A 26,716-nucleotide genomic window follows, 5' to 3' on the forward strand; every position below is an offset into this window, starting at 1 on the left:
TTGCCTGGTCTGACTGAATCGTGTTTTTTGAGTCCACGCATACAGTCTAATGTCTAAAGAATTTTAGGTTTTCACTGCACGTGTGAAAGGGACAAAGATAACAAATCATGGCTGCACTTAAGATAATGCTGCCCTCATCAAAAAAATGTTTGAAAACCAGAACATTTTGATGGTCTGTCATCACAAGAAAATTGAATCGTTTTGATTTGTCACATGCCGGCAAAATGATTGTGTGATAAAAATCAGCAAGATTGATGCATCATGGGGGAGACGCACAAGAAAGCCCCACCTGCGGTGTTTTTCTGTTCAGACTCGAGCATATTGCTTTTCTGGCCCAATTCACTGAAGTCACAGCAGGGGTTTCTTGTCAGCTGTCAAAAGACCAAATATCTCCTGTGATATCACTGATTGGGAAGTGGCCAGAAGTGCAATATGCTTGGAACCAAAAAGCCACCATCATTGTCAAGAGCTCAAGCAATGCTTGGTGCATGCCAACTGGATTAAAAAATATAACACATGTTTTTTTTGTTCTGCCATACTTTGTATGCGTGTGTTACAGGCCACTGATAAAGATACTGGGAATTACAGTGAGATGGCATACCGCCTGATTATCCCACCCACACCAGAGGGCCAGGACAGCTTTGTTATCGAGACCTACACTGGTATCATCAAGTCAGCTATCATGTTTCGAAATATGCGCAGGTCCTACTTCAATTTTGAAGTTATTGCAACAGACGACTATGGAAAAGGCCTCAGCAGCAATGCTGAAGTGGTGGTGAGTATCTAGTATGTTGCCTTTTATAGTATGCATGTTTGTCCTTGACTTACATGTCACCTAAACACCAGTGGCATACAGATTTAACGATGTATGGGAACAGTCCACCCATTTTACATGTCGAAGTCTATTTAGTAGTCATTAGGGCGTGCTGCTGAAAACTGTTGAGTAAGGTATTTTATCGCTCTGGAGGAGCTTTGTCAAATTTGAGAAATTTACTAAAGTCACATCAGTTGCAGAAACTTGAATTGGACTTTCGGTATTTTTAGATCAAAAGTTCGACATTTTGGGCAGAGTTAGATGAGAAGATTGATATCACTTCCATTCCTGAGATTGGTATTGATCTTGTTATGTAATACTCCACCAGGAAGCGAAAAAGGCATTTTTCCAAAAATGTTGAATTCTTCTTTTATAGAAACTCTGCATTATAAGCTGGGTGTGTGGAGTCCAACAAAAGACACTTTCAAGTTGCAATTTGGGAAGTGTAGGCGCAAGTGTTGTGGAGCTTGACCCATTTGAGGGAGTGAGTAAAAGTCAGGATATTTTGCCTCTGCTGCACAGATTGTGACCATTTTTTTTTCTTTCTGAAGTTTTTCCACTTCATGGAAGTGCAATATTAAATCGCTGGTGTACCCCTTTAATATGTTACATGTTTTATTGAGTAATGTCTTATGAAGTAGATTTGTAGGCATGATGGCTGTTTAAATTATTTTATCAGCACATCAAACGATGCCAGCCATGAATAACAACCATCTGTATATTTGGTTTATTAATTTTGAAACATCTGCTCTGCTTTTCTTCATACTAATTTGTTCATTTTGAGCCTAGATAATGCTTTTTTGTTTTCGTCTTCAGTGATAAATGTCTTGGTTCCAGTCTATTAAATTAGTTACAGTAGGTACAGGACACACAACTTGTGGTCATTGCAACTGGCATATGATCCAATTAGACTTTCTTTCCGACCCGTGTTTTAACTTTGTACACATTATATACATTGGTTGTGTTATTGTGTGTGTCTGTGTGTTATTCTGTTTGCCTATATGTGTCTCTCTCATATCTATGTGTATTTCTATTTCCCAAGAATTTCCCCATGCACAGGCTTTGATTGGGCTCAGCTTTGCCCACAATTCAATGCTTGTCTTTCCTGACTGTGGGAAGGCTTATTTTTCCTTTCAGTGAAATATGTCTGGCTAACAAGCCACTAACGAGACAGAAGGAGGGTCTGGGACATTGCCTGGATATGAGAGAGCAGCGAGTGTGTAACCATGGTGCTCGTTAATTTTCAAGGGGAAACCTAATTTCACAGGAGCCGCATGGGAGATTTGGCTTCAGAGCACTGAGGCTGTTGCCTATACACTAAACTGCAGCATCAGAATTTAGTCCTGTTAAATTTAGCCGCATGGCACCAATGCAAGTAGGTAATTAGAGGATCCCATTTGGTCCAGACGGAACCGTTTGAATTAGTCGACCAAACTCACAAGAAGACATACTGTATGTGACATACTGACTTAATTACTATTTATCTCTATCTATTTTCTACTGTCTGTCTGTCCTCTTGCTCCTTTATTTCTCTCTTTCCCTGTATCCTAATGTCTCTCAGGTTTCCGTGGTCAACGCTTTGGACATGCAAGTTGTTGTGTCCACTGTTCCACCCACTTTAGTGGAAGAACATAAGGAGCAGCTCATTAGGTAATAGTGTTTACCCTGATTGAAATATGAAAGAAAATTCAAATTAACCGTGTTAAATGAGAGAAAACTAATATCAGTGTTTGCATAATGCTAGGTGTAGGTTGTGTTCATTTTGATATATAGTATGCTACTATCTAAGAAGCGGAAATGGACCTTTCAACAGATGCCTGTTACCTCGTATTTTATTCTGCTCTCGTCCATGCAACATATTAGTTTCAGTACATTTCCTTGCGGTCTAATATTCCTTTTGTTAATTGATCTCAGGAAGAGTTGACACTGGAAAATTAAGTGCGTCTTTGTGTGCGGTGCTATGATGTGAGGTACACTTGGTTGAAGGTGGCACCTTCATTTGCATATAAAGTTATTTTTGAAGGCCTGAAGTGACGTGTATGATTCAGCTTTGCCAAACAACTGTTGACAACAGGGACTAATAAGAATGAATGTAAAGAACAATTTGTCTGTTGTTGTTGTTGTTCAATAACCATTGACCAATCAATTAAGCTCATGGCTTAGCCAATGAGACAGTTGAGTCTATCATCTAGAGTTCCTTGGTCCAAATTAATTAATGGTAAAGATTCACAAGATTTCTTATTGCGACTTGTTGGGCACAATGTTTAGACTAATTAGTCAATCTGAAAGGCAAATGACTGCTAAAAGCTGATTTCAAGAGCTAGTTGTGTCTCTCCCACACAAGTGACACTGCACTATAGGCTGAAAACACACACATTAGTCATGTTAAGCTCCTTGCAGAGATGTCATTTGAGATGTCTGCAATTTCGGTGATGATCCAAGACCGTTTGAGTGCTCAAACTGTTTAACCAAGTTGGCAAAGGCAGACAGTCAGGCTTTCCTTTATGGGCTGTAATTTGAGGTGTGGATTTCTCCCTGCCTGAAAAGGATTATCAAATCCTTGCTTCACCAAGAGCCCAGTGTGGAGAAGTGAAATGCAGCCCAATGGGGCAATCACTGCCTGAGTGGAGTACTTAAGATCGGTGGCTCTCATATTGCTTTGAGCACAGAGGTGCCAGAAATAGTTTGAACGAACGCAAACCTGAACTTTGGCTCCTATAAGTCAAGCCATTAACTGCTTTTTCTGTATTTACACCGTAATTGCTTTCTTTACACAAGCCTCACTTGTGGTTTTGTGTTCATTGCAGTATTCTAGAGCGCCACGTCCAGGACCAGATTCCAGGTGCCAAAGTGGTTGTAGAGTCAATTGGACCCCGTCGTCATGGCGATGGCTTTGAACTAGAGGACTACAGCAAGTCAGACCTGATGGTTTATGCCATTGACCCGCTCACCAACAGGGCCATTTCACCCAAGGAGCTCTTCAAGTGAGTGGGTGAATTCTGCTACAAAAAGCACAGGCCACCATTTGGCTCAAATTGAAGTCCTAGTGTCCCTGCTGTGTTGCATGTCTTCCCTGCAGCCTCTATTCACCCTCCGTCCATACAGTGAGTCAGCAGGCTCCCCATGCCTTCCTCCTCTACAGTTTCCCCTGTTTTTTACACTCTTTCTTTCTTTATAAAACTTGTTTATCCTGCAGATTTACCAAATCTTTCATATGACACGAGAAAAAGAGCAGATAGGAAAAAAGGGCTGTGTGTGATAGTGAAGCAAAGAGTATTGCCATCAGTCCATTCAACCTATCATGCCAGTGCCTCAAGAGCCTGGAGATAAACCAGCAATAAATTGTATTCCTTTTGTTTCGGGGCATGGAGATAGGAGAAATTTTTGTGATGAAGCCCTGTCTGACCACTGAGAGGCCATGCTCATATGCCACTAAAGCAATCTAGAAAAAGTTCTAACAAAACACAATTCCATCCCTTCAGAAGAGAAAAAAAGACCTTGACTGGCACCTGAGGACAATCTTGCCTTTCTCATGTTTCTGTCAAAACGATCAGATACCAATATCAAAAAGATAACTCCATCAGAGCATGAGAGTTACCAGTCAATAGGAAACAGCCTCTTCTGAGTTGTTCCCTTCACTCTCTGCCAAGTTGCTCTCCTGCTTGCCTTACATTGAGCTTGACACTATAGTCGGCCTTTACTTCTGCTTATGTATGGTTATTGCCAATTCTGTTTTGTGTGTGGCCCCAGTGAATCCTCCCTCTTTGGAATGAGATTGTGACAATTTTATTTCATTTGAAAATGCCACATTTCATGACATTTAGAGGTGCTTTGGTGTATGTACTGAATTAATCTATAGACATTATCTCAGTGTCCTTGACAATCCAAGGAGTGCCTCCACAGTTTGTTAAGCGGGGGACGGAGCTCTGAGGCACTGAATGAGCTACACTGATGTCATAAGAACAGGTTTTTTCTTTGTTACCAAAGTATGTGACAATCGTTGTTGTCTCGAGTGGCAGCTTTTAATAGAGCCATGCTACTTTGAAAAGAGGCTTGCTACATCTTTGCTTTTGATATGAATCTGATTCCTTGGATTCCTTACCATTTTTCTTCCTTCCCGATTCTGATACTTGGACTTGCATACCAGCGAATACCCAGTACTGATCCAATACCAGTACATTAAAATGTGTGTATTATATAAATATAAATACATTTTAACAGCTATGTACAACCAACCCTGTATGGACGTTATATGATTGCTATCAATTGTGTATGGTCCGGCTCCGGTTAAACCCCTTGTAGAAAAAAAAAATACATACAGAGAATAAATGCCATAGAACTTTCTATTATTACCAGGTCCGACAGTCAGTCATAACTGAAAAATAGATTGTACAACAATAAACTTTAAAGTATATTTTTTGATTATCTGGTTTTGGATCAATGCATAGACTTGCGTACTTGTCAATATCAATGTTAGCCTTATGGCGGTATCAGAGCCTTTTCCCATTATGGTATTGGTATTGGAACAACTCTATTTCTTAAATACAGATACCATCAGGGAAATCCATTGGGCTAGAGGAGAAAGGCTTTTTATGTATGCAGTGCACGTCTGACAATGTTGTAGGGTAATTGCATGTAATATATCTGCGACTTTGCCGTCTGATCACAGAGGGACAAAGAGAAAGAAAACATAGTGAGTAGATTCTTGCATTATAGAGTGTCATTATTTCACCTTGAATGCAGAACTCAACACCATTGTAGCTCTCTGGAGGATAGATATCCAGAGAGGTGAGTTGATAACCTTCATTTCCACTCATTTATTCACCTATAGAAAAACAGACAGTAATTGGAAGTGACAGTATGCTCACTCCTGTTTGAAATCCAATCTGTTTTTTTGCTACAAAATAACACTGGAAGAACAGTGGGTGTATTGAATGTATGCTCTTATGTTTATTTAAATATAATATTGATGCAAATTGTAACTGAAACTTTGTAGAAGTTCAACTCAACACATTTCAGTCACACTTAGTATTTTAATTCCTGTCCTTATGACAGAGATCGACAGGCACACACACCCAACACTGATCACACTAATCAAACAAATTGGGCTTTGGGGTCAAGTCTACTAGAATCCCTAGACCCAGATGCCTGATTTGAAAGCCTCCTTAAAGATAAAAATACATTTCTATTAGCAGTATGCAGATCCCCTGTCCTACTGACCTTGAAATAATTGTCTCTCAGCAAATTAGATATTTCAACCTGCCATTTATTTTTGGCGACTTAGGGACGGTGGACATAAGCTGGAAAAAACAAAACTGACATAGCATCACTTTTTAAGTTGATATGGCGGCAGATACAGATACAGGTAGTAGTTACAGATCAACATTTTGATTCATTAGAGACGCTCTCTTTTAGCTCTGTTTTGAGTCTCTACCAACTCCTGATGGAATTATCTGGCCTCTGTAGCTGGTCACTAGTAACTAACTGTGCCATATGTCATAAGCAGGTAGTGCACAGTGGGTTTATAGAGCTTTTCCACCTGAAACAGCTGCTTGCTGCTGTGAAAAATGGTGCTATGGGAGCCGTGAGATTAAACCAAAGCAGTAAGTTGCAAGTTGTGCGCTGGACAGCTAAACAATGAGCCGAAACTCGCTATAAAGCTCTGCTTAAAGATAAATATGATATTCAAAAGTTTGCAAGATTAAGATTACCAATTAATCTTCCAATTACTTTCTGCTGCTAGAAAACCACTCCTTCTGTTCACCTTATGTGTTATAAATCATAGATTTCTCGATGGAAATGTGCTGGAAATCAACAAGGAGTTCCAGCCATACCTGGGTGAGGGTGGCCGCATCCTCGAGATCCGCTCTCCAGACGTTGTGGCCAGTGTAAAGAAGGCAGCCCAGGCTGTAGGCTATACAGAGGGAGCTCTCCTTGCCCTGGCCATCATCATCATCCTCTGCTGCATCCCTGCCATCCTTATCGTCATGGTCACCTACAAACAGTGAGTACTCTCGCCTCAGTAATCATCGCTGCCTTCTGTAATCCATTAATCATCTTTAACAGGTTGTCAGGAAATTATGAGGGAAATACATTTTGATTAAGTAGACCATTGTCTCGTAAGATATTGTGTTGCACTTGGTTTTAGCGGATAATGTTTGCTCCTTACAGACAAATCAGATATTTATTGTTAGAACGTAAACCACTGTTTACATCCTGTACATTGTGGTCTGTTAGAACAGAGCCAGCAAAACCACAAACAGCATCGTTGAAAGTGAATTTGTCAAGTATTTAAGATAAAACGAGAGCACTTCTTGCTTGCTTGCTTGCTTGCTTGCTTGCATGCGTGCGTGCGTGCGTGCGTGTGTGTGCGTGCGTGCGTGTGTGTGTGTGTGTGTCTCTCTCTCTCTCCCTCTCTCTGTCTCTCTCATCAGACATGCTGACTGCGCACTCTGCTGGGCTTATCTCCCTGCTCATGCTCTGTGAAAGCAGATTAATTAACACTCATTTGTGACAAATATCTACAGCCAATTGTGACCGTCACAGTGCGTCTTCACGCTACTTAATCATCTCTGCCTGACACACACACAATCTCACACTCTCATTAACATGCACACACTGTTCAGTTTACAAAAGTATGTTGCTTTTTGTTTGCAGATGAGGTAGTTGAACTCGTGGTTGGCAGGAGTCAGGTTCTTATCCCCTCTAATTGTTGGTATGCTGCAAATGTTCCATAAACGGTGATGTTCGGGAAATGTTTTTTCACAGCAGATGGGCAGAGTGGTTGTCCTCACGCAAATGCACAGAGACCAAACAAACAGCAGAAAGCTGTTGATGGTGACATTAGACCTAACGCACAAACTGTCACAGCAGATGGCACTTTGTTGGTGGCGTCATTACTTTGATAAAATTAAATGACTTAGGAAATCATTCTCTGTGTGTCAACATAATTCGCTGTTGCCTAAATTTGCAGATCAACGTAATATTTAAAACATGAATCTGTTGTTTATTCATGTGGAATAATTGAATTTTGTTGTGAATAAGTAATGGTGACTTGCAGCATAGAAGATTCACTTAAGGAGAAATGAATGGCTACTTTTGCATGTAGCCCTGCAGTCACTGTAAGGGGCTTGAGTGCTTCCTTCTTTGCATAGAAATTGGAGAGAACGTGCAGAAGGTTTTCTCTTGTTTCTCCTGTTTTGTGGTTAAATGCGATAGGTGAGAATTGTTTGTTGTACAAAGATCGCTTGTTGTCTGAGTAAGGAATGCATGAATAATGTTAATTATTGAATATATCGTGTCTGTCATGTGTCACCTTACCAACATTAAATCCCTCCTAGTATTAAAATTGTATGGGGTGACAAATGATGTAATTACACACATTTTTTTGTCTCTCTCCCTGTCTCCTCTACTTTCTTCTGCATCAAAACCTATAACCAGGTTCAAAGAGTAAGTAACTATTTGTCTTCATTTTTTCAAGTGATTGCTCTATCATTGCTTGATGTGTGTGAGAAGTACAGTTTCTGTCATCTTCATTATAAGTTATTTAAACATTAGTTGAATGTGTGAAGATGACGAACATAATGCATGCTAGCTAATGCCACCCTTTTTGTAACGTCTGCCAGCATTATGACATAAAGCAACACTGATTCATCTTGTAGGCACAGTTTCTCTTCATGTAGAAAATATAATGAAATTAAAAAGGAAGTCAACAAGACTCATACAGTAGTTCTGTACTAATATGAGCTTACTCAACTACTGATGTTAAACTGAAAACCTGTTCCCTATTCCATTCTGCATGTGCTTTAATGTTTTTTAACAAAAGTATAGCTGTGCAGAATAAAGCTCTATAAACCCATAGTTGAAAACAGATAAAAGTGGTGGTATACTAGTCAGTGACATTTTATATGACTGTCATGAATTCTTTCTTCAAAAGAGACTTTAAAATCTGACTTACGGGACTATGTTGTCTTGACCTCACTCCCTTGCAATCTAAAACACTCACGTGCTATCGCCATGCTTAAAGCTCCATTAGGCAATATGGTTGGTATTAATACAGAAACAAATTCCTTCATTAAAGGGGAAACAATTGCTAGCACTGCTGATCCCCGTAAGAATCAACACATGCAGCTCTGCACAGCTTCCAGTAGACTAAAATTGCAATGACTATTGGACTTGCACACTCATGGTGACTAAGAGTAATGTGGTCCTCATGTTAGGGGTATAAGAAAATATTAATGCACTTCAGTATTTCAATATTAAGTTTTGTGATACTGTATTGAGTCTGAAAAACAGTATTGATTTGTATTAGTTTACATACAACCACTCAGACTCAGATAGTGGTTTGTTTTGGGTTTATTTAACCCCTGAACACTACAAAATGTTGTATTGTTTCTTCAGCCATTTGACTTTTCCACTCCGTGTGTGTATGGTGGTATGTTCTTCTATACTATGACATGTTTTCCTAAAATTAAATTTCTTGACGCCTTGCTTAATATATTGCAATATATAACAATATATTGAAACTTAACCCCTGTATTGTGGTGCATATCGTGTCAAGTTATTGTTTGCCTCTCCCTTTGACATGACTGAACAGTAATTTCAGTTTTGCCACCTTTGCCACAAGTTACTACAAGTGCCTCATATTTGCAAAAATGCCTTGTGAAACACATGGTTAATTCATGGTAGTGACTTCATGCATAAGTGATACTGTATCTCGCTTCTGCTGCGATTTTAACCAACCCAGTTCTAAGACTTCATTGTTAATGACATTTAATTAAGAGAGAACCAAAGACTTGTATTTTGGGTGGATTTTTCTTTGTGTTTGAGTTTGTTTTGTTTTTTTCATCTTTTTGCTTTTGGACTTAAAACATGTATCTGTAATTGTGAACACTTTGCACAGGCGACAGGCAGAGTGTGCCAAAACTGCCAGGATTCAGATGGCTTTACCACCAGGAGGGAAAGCAGCTCCAGTGGGTGCATCCACTGCTAACCTCTATGAGGAGCTGGGCGACAGCAGCATGTGAGTCAACCCTGACCCTTTATTATCCATCTCCCATCCCGCCTGTTCCCATATTAAGCAGATACTCTTGCTCTGTGGGTTCCTTTCTTTTGAATTTCTGATCAAGACTCAGAAAGTGTTTTCAGATTCAATGATAGTACTACTGCCTTGGTATTTTCCTGCTTTTTACATCAACTGACGTCAAGGATTTAAAATCATTTCCTACCGCTTCTCTAAAATTACCGCTGGCAGCTTTGCTTACTGACCTCAGACATCCACCTACTGCTTTATTCTCCATATTACTACCTGCATAAACGGAACTCCCTGCCCTTTGGCTTTCCAACTATTATTCACTTTAGATGTCAGAAAACCACACTGTGCCTCAGCATAGCTGGTGATTAGACTTCACTTTATGTATTTGTTGACTGTATGCATTTTTCCAAGGCCCTCTCCAAGGTAAGAGTGTGTAAAAGTTCATAAAATGATGCATAGTAAACTGGAAATAGAAACAAATACATTTTCTGGCCTCTGCTCGATAATAGGTTTTCATAAATTACTTTAAACCTTCCTGTGATTAATACCTTGAGTGCTTCCTGATCTTGCCTTTATGCCCAGAGTGTTTTACCATCGGATTTTACCTTTCGTTTTGAAAACTACACCGAACGTGTAATGAAATGTTTATACTTGCTGATTAAATGAGGTTGAAGTGAAACGGCTGCCCCGCTGGGTTTAATCATTTTGATTTACAGCACGTTAAAGAAACACTGCTACTAACATCACAATTGCTTTTAAAAGAAGAAAATGGAAATTTAACGGCAAGCTGTAAAGAGCCTTTGCGATGTTTACAACAGATGTTGACCAACACTTGACAACAAGCAGAAGCTTTTGATTCTGTAGTAGGAGAAAAGCTCTCGTGGGGATTGTATTGTTGTAGAGCAGTGTTTATTTGGCGGTTATTTTCAGTCTGCACTAGGAACAAGAGGAGTTGGTCCTATAAACGACTCCATTAAATGACTTTGAAACTCCATGTGCAAGACAAAATTTTCTATGCAGAAAGCTTGTGTGTGTGTGTGTGCGTGTGCGTGTGCGTGTGCGTGTGCGTGTGCGTGTGCGTGTGTGTGTGTGTGTGTGTGTGTGTGCCAACTGTCCCGCATACTCTCATATGCACACAGCAAATAAATCAGTACTGTATTGACGTACTCCTGAGCTTACGCTTCATCCGTACCTCTGACATTTCTGCTATAGTCTTACCATCTGTCTGTGTTTCTATCTTCTCCATCATTTCTATTCCCCTGTCTCTCTGGATTCAGACTGCAGTAAGTAATCCCCAAACATATCACGTCTGAGGTCTATGATCAATATTATCTGTAAAAATGGCACAGGAGCCGCAACCTTGTTCCCCTCTTGTTTATAGCATTTGCTGAGCATTGTGCATATACCCTATATAGATTTGATTTTAGTATATACTAAACCTTTATTCAAATGGTAGCTGTAGTTAGTTAGTTACTTAGTTAGTCAGTCAGTTAAGGAACAAATGTAGCAGAGCTTCTTTTGCTTCACCTTTTTCTTTGCTTGGCTCACCCTTAGACCATCAATCTTCACCTGTTTCAAGTCTTTTTTTCTTCTTCACCTCCTTCTTTTGCCGGGGCAGGGCTAAAAGGTTTGGTATTGAGGAGGCCGACCACAAGAGGATTCTTAGCTCCTTTGCCTGTCGCACCATTGCAGCCCGTGGCAACGGGGCATTGCATGTCAACTTGCCCAAGTCAGAAAGCAACGTGACCTTCCTGTCTGACCGCAACCCACTCACAACTCACAACCCAGTGTATGATGACAGCCCCCTCTGCAGTCCTAAGGTCTTTGCACAAGAGGAGAGTCCATCTGAAAAAGGATTGAACTTCTCTCCCTCCTACTCAGCAGGGTCAGAGTACGTCTGGTCAATGCCTGCTCGCATTCACGGAGGGCTGCATGGGTACGAGGTGCCAAGGCGGCAATTTCTCATGGACCCAGACGATTGGGAATTTCATCTCCAAGCTGCCATGAGCCGCAGGCGAAGGCTGGAGAGTTTGGGCGCACTTCACCTGAGTGGCAGCACTGAGACCAAGTTGTCAGTCCGTGAGCAGGCCAGGCAGTTTGAGCAACAAGCCCTCCAGGAACAAACCCTCAAGCAACAGAGAGGCTCCCAAGGCTCCCTCTCTTCCATCCTTGACAGGGATAGAGACAACGATGACATGCTGGAGTTGACCTCAGAAACTCTGCTCTCCATCATGGATTACCCCTACAGCCCCACTTCTGTGGGCAGGGATGTGCCGCCAAACATTCTCATTACCCAGGGAGATGACTCATGGCCGAGCCAGAGGCCGACTCCACCCATCCTCAGGAAGTTCAGCTCCAGCATCTCCAGCTACATGACAGTTCAGCCTTGTCATATCACTGTGGAGATCATACCAGACCCACCAGAAAATCCCCCACCTCCACCTCCACCTCCAAGGCAACACCCACCTTCCCCACCCACATCTCCTCCCTCTAGTCCGCCTTCTTCTCCATCTTCACCCTGTTACAGTCATAAACCTCAATATACCCCTGACGCTTCTCCTCCTCCAGTTACTAAACAGGCTGTGCCCCCACCTCCACCTGCACCGCCTCTTCCTCCCCCACCCCCACCCTCACCCGCTACCAGCAATCAGTCACGCCCAGTCGTTCAGTTTGTTCCAACCTTTTTGCCGTCCGTGTCCTCGCTTCGCCCTGTTTCAGAACGAAAACACCCCCCTCCACTTGACCCATCACAAAGCGACGTCAGGAAGAAAGAGCTTAAAGGGATCCTGAAAAACATCCAGAATCTAGCCGACATAGAGAGGTCTGTTGCCAACCTGTACAGCCAAGTAGACAAAACTTGCAAGGTGCCCATGTTTAACAAGAAACCACAAGTGACTGACGAATCAGAAGGTGCTAACAAACTGCAGAGCTCCGATCCCTGGGATGAGCAGAGCATGCCAAAACCAAGCAACTCTAGCTCTGCGGTCCAAATGAACTCAACAAGTATGAACTGTGCTGAAAATGGAACAAATGAGCTGAACATGGCAACAGACATTCCGCAGACAAGCCAATTGAACTTGAACAGCCCAAACACTGCTGAGCACTTATCCTCTCAATCCACAGTGTTCTAACTTTTTCTCTGACTCCACACTGTCATTTACATTTTTGACACATCTATGCCTGTTCTTCTCTTGTTCCTAAATAGTTGTTTTTGCACAGATTGCAGTATTTTATATAAGCTTTAGCCACATCAAATAATTTTGACTGTGTCTTTCAGACAAAATGCTTTTTTACTTGATACTTTGTGTGGAAATTTTAGTGCCACCTGCCAAGAAATGTACTCAGCTCTGCCTCATTGACTCTACAGTATGCTTACAGGATTGCATTAGGACATAAAAGAAGCTTGGATATACAGTATCAGTCCCGTTCAGTTCATTTGCACATTTTAATTGTCTGAACTGCTATGAGATCAATGATAGTGTTAAGCATACCCCAGAGTGAACAAATTAGTCACGTCATCATGTTATAAGTTTATAGTTTGAGTTCATAATCTAAGCATTAACATTTCATAACCAAATCTGCTTTAATTAAATTATACTAAACACAAACATTTATAAATCCCACAACCCTGGGGTGTGTTTCCTAAACCATTTGCTTGCTGCATATTGCTGATTTTGAATTTGTTCTCTCACTTCTTTACATGAGATAAAAGCATGATCATTTAGGAAGCTGTTGCTTCGTACAGAATCCAAATTAGGCAAAAGAAAAAAAAATGTTAGACTTTTTCTCCAAATGAGTGAAAATTACCATTACCGTTTTTTGGGGGAGGTTTTCTCATTTCCCAAAGGTATACAAATACGTCAGAATATTCAGGAAGGATGACCGCATATTTGTTGATGAAACATATTCAGAACATTGTTGCACAATTACTTCATTTATTTTGTTTTATTCTCAACATTTACAAAAGAACATGGCCTGCTGGGAAATCCTTTCGACCAATGGAAATCTGTTTGAGCATTTTGCGTTTCACTGGAAGCACCGTCCTTACCTATGCCCCTGATGATGCAGTAAAAAGAGAAACAACTAAGCGTCATATACACCCCCTGAGCAAGGAAACAATATGCACATGTAGAAATTTGTAATGTATGAACCAACATTACATGAAATTAAACTCGGTGGATATTATACTAAGGCAGACTAATTAGGAAATCATTTTAACTACAATACAGTTGAATGTATACATGACAGGGCGAGGCACTTTTAAGTGAAAACATTTTCTCATGTTGGTTGAAACATCAGCTATAAAAACACATGGACTGGGTTCCCCTGCAAGCTTATGTTGAATGAAGAAAACCAACTGCTGGGGGACATATCTATTGACATGTCGGCAGAGATCCTACCAGCATGATAAAGTAGTCACTGTGATGTTCGGTTGAATGCTGGAAAAGGCTAATTAGACAACCAATCAATCGTTAACTAGGGCCGCTGCCTGTGGGATTGTCAACTACTGTTACCTTTTCTTTTCCATCTCTTTGACCTTTTGCCTTTCCAATTTGTCTGTTATTCTCTCTCACTTCCTCTCCCCACGTGGTAAGTTCTAATACTTTTGAATCCTTGGCCTCTCCTTGTTAATCTCTCCTCGTGGTTCTTGAGAGATTCTATTACCTTCGCTATACTCATTGCAATGCAGCCTCTGTCCCTTTCTCTCTTCCTTTCTGTGCAGTTTCTTCACTCCTACTCTTCTCTGTCTTCCTCCCACATACCCTTCATATGTTTGTTTCATGGCCCAAAGGCAAATGGTCAGACCAGCCCTCACTTCCAGAGTAATGTAATGTTTGATTCATCACACGTTCCCCTGATGGGCAGATCGAAGGCCTGCTAATTCTCTACTCAATGTTCACTACATGGGGTAATCTCTTCTGTAAAAAGGCAAGCAGCTCACATGCTGTTTTTTACAACCCTAGGACCAGTAAGCTAGTATTCTTTATATTCCATTTTAACAACCGGTTTTATCAAACTACTTGTGTCCAGGCTGATCATTAATTGCAGTAACACGTTAAAACGTTCACAAGGAAAGCCAGAATTAGAACATTTTCCCCAGTTTTGACAATTAAAGTAATGCTACGTTTTGTTTCTAGAGAACTTTTCTGAGAAAAAGCTACAAAATTAAGGATCAAAAATAAAGATTAACTTAACAATTACGTTTGTATATTCTACTGTCTAACCAGATGTTAGCTTAGTATGTTCAAGAAAATACAAACCAAAGACCATATGGTATACAAAAATTAGGCTCTAATTAATATCCATTCACTTTTGTGCACTCCATATCATTTTCGTAGAATTGTAGTTCCTTCAGCTGATTTCTGCGACAATCTTTTTCTACAATACCCCAAGTCCCCTCTTGTGCAAACTTCCCATGGCTGCTGTCCACTGGGCAATTTTTCTTGATGTTTCATGTAGCCGCTGTAGCCAGCAGCCAAGCCAACAGGTCATCCATCAGATCCCACTCCCACCATCCACTCTGCCCGGGAGGTGTGGCCATATGACTGTGCCCTGTCCCCGGGTCTCTGCCCATAATAACAGATTACACCTCTCCAGAGGAAGCTCACATCATTGCTTGGCCATATATCTAAGTGTGAAAGTCGTCATTATTTACGGTCCCAGACAGGTTACAGTTGTAAGCTTGTGAAACTGGAGGGTTCAACCTGGCTGCGCCATTACTCGTCGTTTCTCATTGACTTGTACTGGATGCACTGTTGTCCTCAAGAGCAGCTCTAAAATGTTTTTTTTCTGTTTGATCAAGTGAAAATCCTAATATTCACTCATTACAGTTTAGCTTACAAAAGTCATTGCTTTCTTTTGAAAGAAAATGGCACATTATGATGTGGTAACCAAAGACAATGTTATTAACTTTCTTTGAGTCAGTCATTTCTCCCTGAATAACAATGTTCCTTTCATATCTGCTTGGAGATGCTCTAGATATGTCTGTATAAACACTGACTTTTTCCAAATTCTAATCTTCCCAGCCTCTTTGATATTTGCATTTATTGTATCTTTTTTTCCCCCTTCCTGTTTGGATGAGATAACAGGGGGGAAACAGCCATCACCAGCATGATAACATTGTGGCCTCAGGCACCGTTTTTTTAAAAACTGAACAATATCTGCAACTCTGTAATTTAACACATGAAAATGCACAGTAAGTAAAGCTGCAATTTCCTTACTGGTCAGCAGAATGTAGACCCGCTAGTCTTGTAGATTTAACATTTCATTTATCTATAAGAACTTGAAATGTTGCTGTCAATCCATATTCATTGTTTGTCTTATTTCTCCCTTTCGGCGGCACACAGCAGGCGAGGCCAAGGCAGACAGGTAAGGATTTCTGTTGTTATTAGTTATTGTTGCGCAGAGACATTCTGTCCCTCTCAAGGTAACTTGAGGCAGCTTACATCCCATTATTCTTATCTGCCACTCACTTGATGGGAAACACTGAATGAGATTAAGATGAGACCCCGGTGATAGGACTTCTGACATTGACATTACAGTTTAGGTTTGATTCGAAAGTCTCTTGTGCTCCCCAGTGTTCCTGTCAAATAGCAGATAAGCATTTGGATGAGTTTTTCTCTTGTATTGGGGAAACAACTTAATTAGGGATCAAACAAAGGGACTCTATTTGACATTTTTTTCACCTTCAAATAATTTATGAACTGTCAGCATCTGACATACGCAGGATGTTTGATTTTTTTGTTGCAATTACTTACTTCTCTCATTGCTTGGCTAACGTCCTCCCTCCTTTTCCTTGCTTCATTTCCATCAATATTGTATCAATCTTTTCATCTTCCCTTCTATTTCGTAGGAAATAAACTACATAAGAGAGGCCTGCATTGTCTGGATTTAATATCACATATGTAGAGTAAACTCTTGTTTGTGCCTTTCCTGACTATCCCCTTCCTTCCATTACCTTATTGTTCTTCTGTACTAATCTTTGACAGCAACAGCAACTGCTGAGGCCATCTCTTCTGAGACCTGAGGTAGACACACTCCTACTTTTTCTTAATTCACAGGGATTGTAGTCATTCTGCTGCTGATGCTCTTCTTCTTCTGTGTTTCTCCAAGGAGTGCTGAGTAATTTTTTCTCTCTGCCTCTCTGAAATGCAGGAACTCTCCATGGAGTCAGGTATCGACCCAGGCCAGGACTACAACACACAAGACTACTATAATTATGACCAAGGGTGAGCATGCAGCCCACGGACTGTCTCATCTCTCATCAGGCTTACTCCTAATCCATGGAACTGATCTCCATTGGTTCATTTCAAGCAAAAAGATTACATCGTTACTTACATTTACTGTGACCTTGCCTTCCAGTTCCCATTTTGTAAATCCTTGGGGAGAAGAGAATGTTTTGAAGAAGTTCAGAATAAAATAATGAGCATAATTTGTGCTGCCCCTTCCGATGTACAGTACATACCATCCGAGCCTTTATCCTTTCTACTCCCATTAAATTAGATCAATTATGCTGCCTTGAGGTGGACACGTGAGTTTAATAGATAGAGTTGTTGTTGTTTTTTTAAACTTACATAAAACACTGTGGGAATTACAAGTTTATGCTCCTTACACTTTTAAATTACGGAAAAAACAATCTGACAAATATGAGAAACCGGCCATACTGAAATTAGGTGTTGTTACTGCCTCTGTAGATACTCAGTGACTCACTGTAATCTGTACTTACAGTAATTGCCTCAGCTGATGCTCATGGTGTATGAATTATGCTGTCCTTCATTTGCAGCAAGCTGTAATTATATTTTAATAGTATGTCACAAAGTTTATTTCTAAAAGCTGTTATTGCCAATGAGTGTGCACAGTGTCTGTGACCAAATACCTTTGATGTGTCTCTATTTGCATTGAGGGGCATACTTTAACAGCGGTCAGGCTTTTTAAATCCAGCAATCACCAGACCGTGTGGTGAGCCACCCTCACATGTTCTGAAGGTAGTGACAGAAATTGCCATCAGCCTCTTTCCTTTAGGCTTTTCTCTTACAACCTAATGGTGGATAATATTTTTGAAATATTAAAACTTTAAAACACAAAAACAATAGATACTTGATTAAATCACTTCTTCTCCCTTGTCCTTCATTTTAATGGCCATGGGCAGAAAATAAAACTGCATTCTGCTCTTTTCAGTAGGGAGTGTTTGGATAGATAGTCTCATTTAACAGCCCCCTGGTGGACGCCATGTAGCCGGACAAAAAATGCACGTTTGAGAGGAGTTATGCAACCTAAATTTTAATATTTTTATTGGCTTTTTATGCATTACTTATTACACTGCAAGTTCCCTTCTCAGCATGAGCTTGCACTCTTGTTATTTATTGTACTCCTTTGACAAACATGGGCAAATATGTAATCCCCTGTATTTATTTTTGGAAAAGCTCTATCAGCCTCTGCAACTTTTTTTCTCTCTATTATATCCCTTCAAACTTAACAGAAAGTGAGCCAGAAGATTTCTAGCAAGTGCAGCAAATCACCACAGCAATTGCTGTCTATCTGATTGGAGATATTTCCAAATCTACACTAAAAAATCACTATTAGATTGGGCCAGCTTGATATAGTAGAGGAAAAAGTTGCTGATGCCGTGTGGTTTACCTTCAAAACAATATTTAAAGTAAAAGCAAATGCTAAGCAAAGGTCGTCCAAGGTAATTATAAACACTGTGTTTCTTGTCATATTTGTGTGAATCTGTTTCTCAGGTATGACATCCCTCAGTATGGCAGTCGGAGGAGGCTGATAGCTCCCATGTATGATGAATACGGAGAGGTGATCATGGAGGATGATGGGTATTACTACAGCCCTCATGGCCCTGAGGTATTACCTTTCTTTTTATGTTAATTTCATGATCTTAGTGATTATGTGAAGATCGTCTTAATATGTTGTGTCCAATGTGTTGAAATGGCAGTATCACCCTCTCAAACAGTGTGGCTTCATCACCTAACGTTGCTAAATTAAGTATGACTGACCTTGTCTTAGGGCCGGGGCAGAGGAAGGGGCCGTGGTAGAGGTCCACCCAAGAGGGTTGCATTTAGGGACATGCCGCCAGGGGATGAAATCGAACAAGCTGAGCCAGCAGAGGGAGGCGAGCCTTCTAAGGCTGCCAAGAGACTGAAGTCTGTCATGAAACTCAGCAAACTTCTTGCAGCCAGCAAGGGGGGAGAACAGCCATCTGATGCGGGTCCTTCTCCATGGAAGAAAGCCAAAATGTTCAAAATGTTTGGTGCCGGGAAAAAAGACAAAGATTATGCAAAACTGATGTCAGCCCGCCGTATTGACAGCCAGGAGAGTCTGACTGGCGGACCAGCAGTTACGGGACCAATCGACAGCAAGTCTGATACCCGCAGCCGGCTCGGCAAAGTTTTGAGGAAAATCAACTTAGGCAACAAGTTGCAGCTTCGGAGGAAATCACAGAGTAGTGTGAGTCGTGGCTCGGCCACAGGCAGCGAGAGAGACGAGGAGGCCTCACAAGTAGCCAGCGAGGATGACAGGAAGTCTAAAGTTTCCATTAGTGTAACAGAAAGTGAGCCAGAAGCAGTTGCTAGTGGAAGCAGTAAGGAGAAAGGCTCTGATGAGGAATCCTCAGAGAAAAGCAGTATTGACAGAGATTATCTGAAAGTAGATTTGGACCGGGACGATGCCAACGAAAGCACGGTTGACTCAGAGGAAGAGCCTGATGAAGAGCCAGGGGATTCTGATGAGGAAGTCAAGTCCAAATCTGAAGAAGAAACTGAGAAAGAATCTGGGACTGAAAAAGATTCTGAGTCGGAGAAAGAATCAGAGACAGAGAAGTCGGCCACAGAGAAAGAATCCGGAACTGAGAAGGACTCTGAGTCCGAGAAAGAGTCTGAATCTGAAAGAGACACAGAATCAGGAACAGGCACAGCAACAGAGAAGGAAACAAGCACAGAGAAGGATTCAGGGACAGAGAAAGACTCTAATGAAGAGTCTGAGGTGGAAGAGGCTTCAGGGGGCACTAGAGAAAGTGGGTCTTCTGCCCGTTCTTCCCTGAGATCATCAGCTACTGAGGCCAGCAAGGGGAGCAGCGCTTCAGGTGGGAGTGGTAGTGGCAGTGAGAGTGGGAGTGGAAGTAGTAGTGGGAGTGGGAGCAGCAGTGGAAGTGGTAGTGGGAGTAGGAGCGGCAGTGGGAGTGGTACGAGAGGAAGTGAAAGTGCAAGTCAGAGTGTCAGCGGCAGCGCTAGCAGTGCTGCATCTTTATCTGGCTCAAGTGTTAGGTCATCAAAGAGAACTAGATCATCAGGAAGTGCAGTAACCTCAGAGAAGTCCAGTGAAGAACTCAGTGAGGGCGAGTCTGGGACAGGGACAGCCAGCGAGGCAGAGTCAGGGTCAGGAAGTGAGGGCTCTTCTTCTCGAGGGTCCAGCCTGAGGAAAATGTCTGGGTCAGAGTCTGGTGGAGGGTCAGAGTCCCGCAGTCAAACGGAAGACCAGAGTTCCCTGGGCAGCGAGGGGATTTCCGCCGGTTCCCAGTCTACCAGTGGCAGCCGGCGTTCCCGAAAGTCCATTCTGAGCAACAGATCTAAGGACACAATCACAGAGGAGAGTGAAGAAGAGGATGAGGAAGAATCTGAGACTGCTGATGAGAGCAAAGAGTCAGCAAGTGACCTCAGTGATGACACATCTGCAGGAGACCCTGGGCCCTCTGCCCCCTACGCCCGCCCCCCTTCCAGCTCAGAGATCAGAAGCATCGGTGACTCCTCTCTAGAGACATATGGAGGTCTGTCCCCTATTACTGAGGTGGATGAGGACGCCATCTCCTCCGACAAATCTTCAGGCAGTGGCTCAGGAGAAACGGAAGCAACGTCAGATGCTGATTCAGAGTCTGAAGGGAGCTCAACTGCCTTCTAGAGAGAGATATTGTCAATTGTGAAGTAAGAGTGAATAAAGTCAATTACCCTTGCATGGGAGTGAAGAGATATTGCTTTCCCCTTGTTTCAAACATCCACTTTTTCCTCATTTCCCCTATAGAAGGAAAAACTTTAGTGCTTCCAGCTGCAAAATATCAATTTTTGCTCTCTTTCTTACACCTTTGACCTTCCGGGGTTTCCTGGGTGTGTTTTTATGCCTTTACTTTGTATATAACATTATGCTCTTGTTTCTGCTGTGAGAGATTGCATGTTGCAGCACTTTTTGCTCTAACTGAATATTTCCCTGTGATTTTTTAAATTACTTTGCAAATATACAGTATTTTACAGTCTTTTCCATAGAAAACAAGATTTCTCACCATGAATTCAGTTCTAACACAGAACTGCAGATACTTGAAATGGGTTTGATTCTCATTTTCTGAGGATATTATTTTACATTTTCATAGTATGGATATTATTTAGTAGAACAACATTCATCTTAAAAGTGCACAGTCATATTACTGTGATAACATTTTAATGTTGGATAACAGTATTTGTTTGGTAGCATTGATATGAGCATTAATTCAGCTAAAAACCTATGTATTTTTCGAGTCTGTTCTCTGGAACAAGGGAGTGAATTTTGGTGAGAATTCCCTGTGAATACCTTGATCTTGAAACCTGTCTGCAGTGATTGTGTTTGATTCTTTTATTTCAGAGAAACGTATGTAAAAAAAATACCTTAAAAAAAAAATATATATGTTGACCTTGAACCTTTCTGCCCTCCTTAGCCTGGGAAAAAGAAGCGGATTAAGCTGGTGGTAGATCGGGAGAATGAGACCAGCTCCACAGGAGAGGAGAGCACCAAAGAGACCCAGCGGAACCGACTCCCCAACAACCACTGCAACATCAACGGGAACATCTACCTCGCACAAAATGGAACTATCATCCGAACTAGGCGGCCACCCCTCCCAAACAACTTGAAGGTGGGCTCTCCGTGCCGGCTAGGTAAGCATTTTAAGAAACTAGACAAGTTGGGTGTGACTCATGAAGAACCCCTTCCCATTACGGATGACACAGGAAACGACACAGAAAATGGAACAGGTACGTGTGTTCCCTCTAACGTGGACGTCAACCTCAACAGTCAATCCTCCTGTGGCTCCCTCGGATCCACCATCACAGATCTTAAAGGTTTTGGGTCAAAAACCAATATTGCCAAGGCCTTGATTGACAGAAACAGCAGTGGCCAATGTGTCAAAGAAGAGCAAGAGACTTCTGTTGACAACCACGAGGACAGTAGGGAGACACTGGAGTCCCACAGTGACCACACATTCTCAGACGAGGAGGAGTTATGGATGGGACCCTGGAACAGCCTGCACATACCAATGACAAAACTCTGACCGACCATGCAGAAAACAAATTTCCTTTTGTTATTTTCCTATCTTTATTGTGTTTTTGTTACGAAAATGGTTATTGAAAAAAGGATTGTGTGCCTCAACTGGATAAAATCTGATCACCGTCTACAACAGGTGATAGTCAATTTTATTTAAACATTATACGTTAAAGCGTACGTGTACCAAGCGTTTATCCGAAGACAGGGCTATTACAGATGGGAACATAGAGAGTGCCTCAAAGAAATCTGAAATTTAATGTGAACTGTGCTTGACTGTAATTTTAACTCTTCATTCAACTCAGATGATGAGCCACTTTTATTGAGTGATTCTATATTTTACTTTCTTTTGTCAACTTTAGTTTTTTTAATCCTGAAAAGGATCACAAAGAGATTGTCGTTCATTTCACTAAAGATATTTACAGAGAAATCACGGTGAACATATAAAGAAATTGTGATGATATAGTCTATGATGAAGTCAAATAAACTTATTTTGATAATAGCATTTTCCTTGCAAATAATTAAGATTGTCATTGATTATTTTATGTTGTGATCACTTGACAATGTTTTTGAAAATTTCTGAAGAATATATGAAATTATTTTTGTCTATTTTGTATCTAACAGAGATGGAGAATCTAGTATATGACATGAAAGAAATAATACCCACATGACTTTCATATGACAGTGTATCTTAGTGTTTTATATGGACATTTGTAACTACAGAATGTGGTATTTTCAGCTCCTTTACATGATGCAAATTCACTCTGTTTATGATAATTTATTAACTGACATCAGGACCCTGTACCATGGGAAAAGGACTACCAAAAACATGTACCAGATTCAACAATAAAGTTCTAACATTTTAATGTGTATTGTGAAGCATATTTGCAGGCTTTGACTTTGTCTGCCGCTTCACCCTATCCTCAATGTCAAGGTGCTGGAGCAATATGGATAATGTTGAAAGCAGCTCAGGGTTTTTGAAATATGTATAATGTACTTTTATGACAATGTGAAGAACTCTTGTTAAAGATACACTCCTTGGATTTTAGAATGTGGATGAAAGTTGAATGTAAGGTAGCACACAGCAGTACAACTCAGCAGTAAACTCATAAAAATTAGATGTCTGCAGAGAGAGGTCTTGAGAATGAGGCCTTCTCCTTGCAGTAGTCTTTCTCTCTAAAGAAGAGCATTGACAGGTCACCAAACACTGGGGTATGGCTAGTTACTGTATCTCTTACAAGCAGTGGGAAGTCTGAGAAACTGTCTTCTTTAGCTCTCTCTCCTGTCAGCAACACAAAAGTGATTTTAAAGATGGCAGTGATTGCAACCAAAAAGGCAAAAGACGATGGGAATCTCAAACACATTCTCTGTTTGTTTCTTAGTTTACCGGAGATTGACACATCTAACAATACTGAATGACATTTACAAAAACTATCCTGTAGTCAATCAAACTGTGAGGATGCAAATCAAGTGCACAGAGTTCTTTGGAGGCTGAAGTTCAGTAAGGAGCAGGAGCTGAATGTCAGATTGAAGTAACTTGAAAAGCTGCTCAGAAAATAGGTCAGGAGGGAACCTTGTTCCCAACACAACAAGCCCGGTGTCCTAAAGGATCAAAACAAACTCTGTACTAGGCTGATGGAAGAAGAACAAAAATATGGAAGCAAGACCTGCAAAAAAAAACAAATAGAACCACCTGTTTTGATTATAAATTGCATCTTTTTCAACTGTTTGAATGTGTGACATGATGTGTGGATTACTTTTTGGATGTGAGGAGACAACAACGGGGTCTCTCAAGAGCCCACTCCATTCTGCATGCACGCTCCCAGGAAATGCCACCACTGACAGAGAGAGCAGCACTGTACAGCCCTCTTCAGTGCAGATGGTGCTCAATTTCATGCCATTTTTTGTCAATTTTCTTATAAAACGTATTATTATTTTAACCACACCTTGAAATATGAGTGTATTCCCAAAAAATCTGCAACCAGAAACAGAATTCATTGGCAGTAGTTTCGAAATGCTAATGTGCCCTCTGTGTCTTTTCAAACACAAGGACATACTTTACCAATCTCTTTTTGCAATACTCTCCAGATGAATTGGATTAAACCTGGCCCAATTTCTGGCATTTCTGTCTTCCACAGGATTATGTCCCAAGCCTTTTTTTTTATTCTGATCATTTCACTTAGTCGATTAAATTACAACATGAAGAATGGACATACTGGTATCCCTTCGGTAATGAATTCTCTGCTTGAGAGAACCTGCAATCCAATGTCTCCACAAATAGGATTTACTTGTCATTTGCATTTAATATTTATAAAACAAGACAAAAGAAGATGGAATGTTGCACACCCTCTGAAAATTTCTCAGCAGATCTTAAGGTTCTCTACTGTTTATCGCCACAGCAGATTGGGTATCTGACATAACAGAAGTACAACACTTAAAAAACAAAGGGATCATTTGCAACCATTCGGCAGAAACCCACAGTCATCAGGGCATTTAACAGGTACTAGCTCATATAGCTCATGCTCAATTTAAAAAGTGAGGAGACAGAAATAAATCCAATCTCTTAACTCCAGCGGCAACAAAAATGCACAAGCCACTGTGCAAGACGAGACAATTCAAAATATGGTCCACCAATTGATGTTAAAAACATTTGCATGATGCCAAGAGTTCTCGCCTTGGAAGACGAATGACAAAAATATTGTGCGGTGTAGGCCACTGACACTTACTGCATCGGTAAATTCTGTTCCGAACACATCCTAGAAAATATTCATTTGATAGTTGACATATAAGGCTGCAAAAATATAATTCCCATCTCCCAGCCTGTCTTTATCGTAAAGGGACCAAATGATTTGACATGTAAAAGTTATGCCACGTGTTTTCTCTCTTCCTCTTCTGTTGCCTGCTACTGCATTTTCAGTCACATATTGTAAGCTAGTAAAAGACCATCCAGCAAGAGATATGTTACCTTATTTGAATTACATTTCCGTTTTAATTGTGGTGAGTTGAGTTGTATATGGCCTTCTTATTTTCTAAATGTGCTCTCATGGCGTTCTTTTAAAATTAAGATAAGATAAAACATCAATGCAGATATGCAGGTGCATTTGTTCCATTCCAAACATGAGTAGCTGAAGTAATGATAGTTTCCACAAACGGCTTACATCTGTAATTGTTGAAATGCACACTTCTAAAATCTATTCTGTTCTTTTAAGCCACATAGTTAGTTGCTCACAAACAGAAATATCTCACACATCAGATGGATTTCCATGACAGTACTTTGATTAATAACCAAATACCTACAAAACAAAGAACATAGCCTCCATTCACCTTTTATTGCTATTATCAAAACCTAGCATGCTGAAATGCTAAATAAAGATGTTGAACAAGGTACACATTATACATGCTTTACATGAGCGTGATAGCAAAGCGAAGCCCTAGTCTTGTTCTAAAATGTGTCCCTGTGACCTTTCTCAAAAAAGATTTTACTTGGTATTATTGCAAGATGAATGCAGATATCCATGTGTGTTTTAGTTATTCCAAGCATGAGTAGTTAACTTGAGGTCAAATGGGATTTGTGTCTGTAAATTGTTATGACAGTAATCTGGGCTTCATGGTAAACCAGATATGTAGAAATTCAGTTTTATGAACTGATCAGAAGTGGAAAGCAATATTTCTGTACCCCTGTTTCATATCATATCTCACCTCAGGGTTCTTTTAAATGTATTTATACCTCCTGCAAAACAGGTTCTGCCACAGCTTGTGTTTATGTGAAGTCATTTTCTGAGGCGATAATTCTATAATAGACCTGTGGATGTAAATCATGACGTAGAAATACTGCTGTGCTTCACAGACATTCATGAATCTCAAATGGTTCTATGGACGGTTATTATTCATACGCCAGGGAGTCTGCAACGTTAGTAATGCAATGTATGCACCAAACAATGGTATCTAGTCTTCCTCTGTCTCTATGCAAGCTTGTGACTGTTTGCTTATCCTAATTGGTCTTGTGAGGCCTTGTTCCTAGCCCTCAGTTTAATCAGTGCAACAAGCCCATGCATGCATTCAGATACGCCTGACGCCTCTTTAACAAGTGAACAAATCCATTGGCTTTCTGAGGACGTAGTATCGCTGCAGCAGATAGTGCTCCTGATATGTTAACATCCAATCTGACAGGAAGAAGCAGTGGGAGCAACTTCACAGAAATGCATCAATATTAAATCACCTTGTAATCAAATATTCATAGTGAATGTAAAATAGAAACATAAGCTCAATAGGAACTGGGATTTAGATTTTTCTTTTTGTCAGTATGATATGATACGTCAACACTGGAATAGTAATTCCCTGCCCGCATTGTATGAGCACATTTCTCAGGCTGTCTTATTGCGTTTTGATGCCACAAGAATTTATTCTGGAGAGTATGCCCGCTGTAAAGGTCAAAAAAAGGTTATCTTACTCCTGATGCTATTCAAAAGATTATAACAGCTATTAGCATCACTAATGTTTAAAATGCATATTTAAGTAATGGTTTGCACTCAGGGTTATCCAGGTAAGCCCATTCCTGAGCAAGTAAGAGAAATGGCATT

General features: G+C 40.7%; 1 protein-coding gene across 1 annotated transcript in view; it reads left to right on the top strand.

Moving 5' to 3' along the window:
• Positions 1-22,146, top strand: part of LOC310953792 (protocadherin-15-like) — a gene marked incomplete at both ends in the record, with an annotated part of 145,297 nt that extends 123,151 nt beyond the window's left edge. Inside the window, 10 exons of the mRNA XM_083922991.1 lie at positions 560-775; positions 2,376-2,464; positions 3,622-3,798; positions 6,600-6,818; positions 9,717-9,836; positions 16,196-16,217; positions 16,838-16,876; positions 17,004-17,077; positions 18,590-18,704; positions 21,538-22,146. Of these exons, the coding sequence (XP_083779117.1) occupies positions 560-775; positions 2,376-2,464; positions 3,622-3,798; positions 6,600-6,818; positions 9,717-9,836; positions 16,196-16,217; positions 16,838-16,876; positions 17,004-17,077; positions 18,590-18,704; positions 21,538-22,146 (1,680 nt within the window). The remainder of the gene's footprint in view (positions 1-559; positions 776-2,375; positions 2,465-3,621; positions 3,799-6,599; positions 6,819-9,716; positions 9,837-16,195; positions 16,218-16,837; positions 16,877-17,003; positions 17,078-18,589; positions 18,705-21,537) is intronic.
• Positions 22,147-26,716: the final 4,570 nt, after the last annotated feature.

Source organism: Echiichthys vipera (genome assembly GCF_963691815.1).
Source record: "Echiichthys vipera genome assembly, chromosome: 11".
Lineage (NCBI taxonomy): Eukaryota > Metazoa > Chordata > Actinopteri > Perciformes > Trachinidae > Echiichthys > Echiichthys vipera.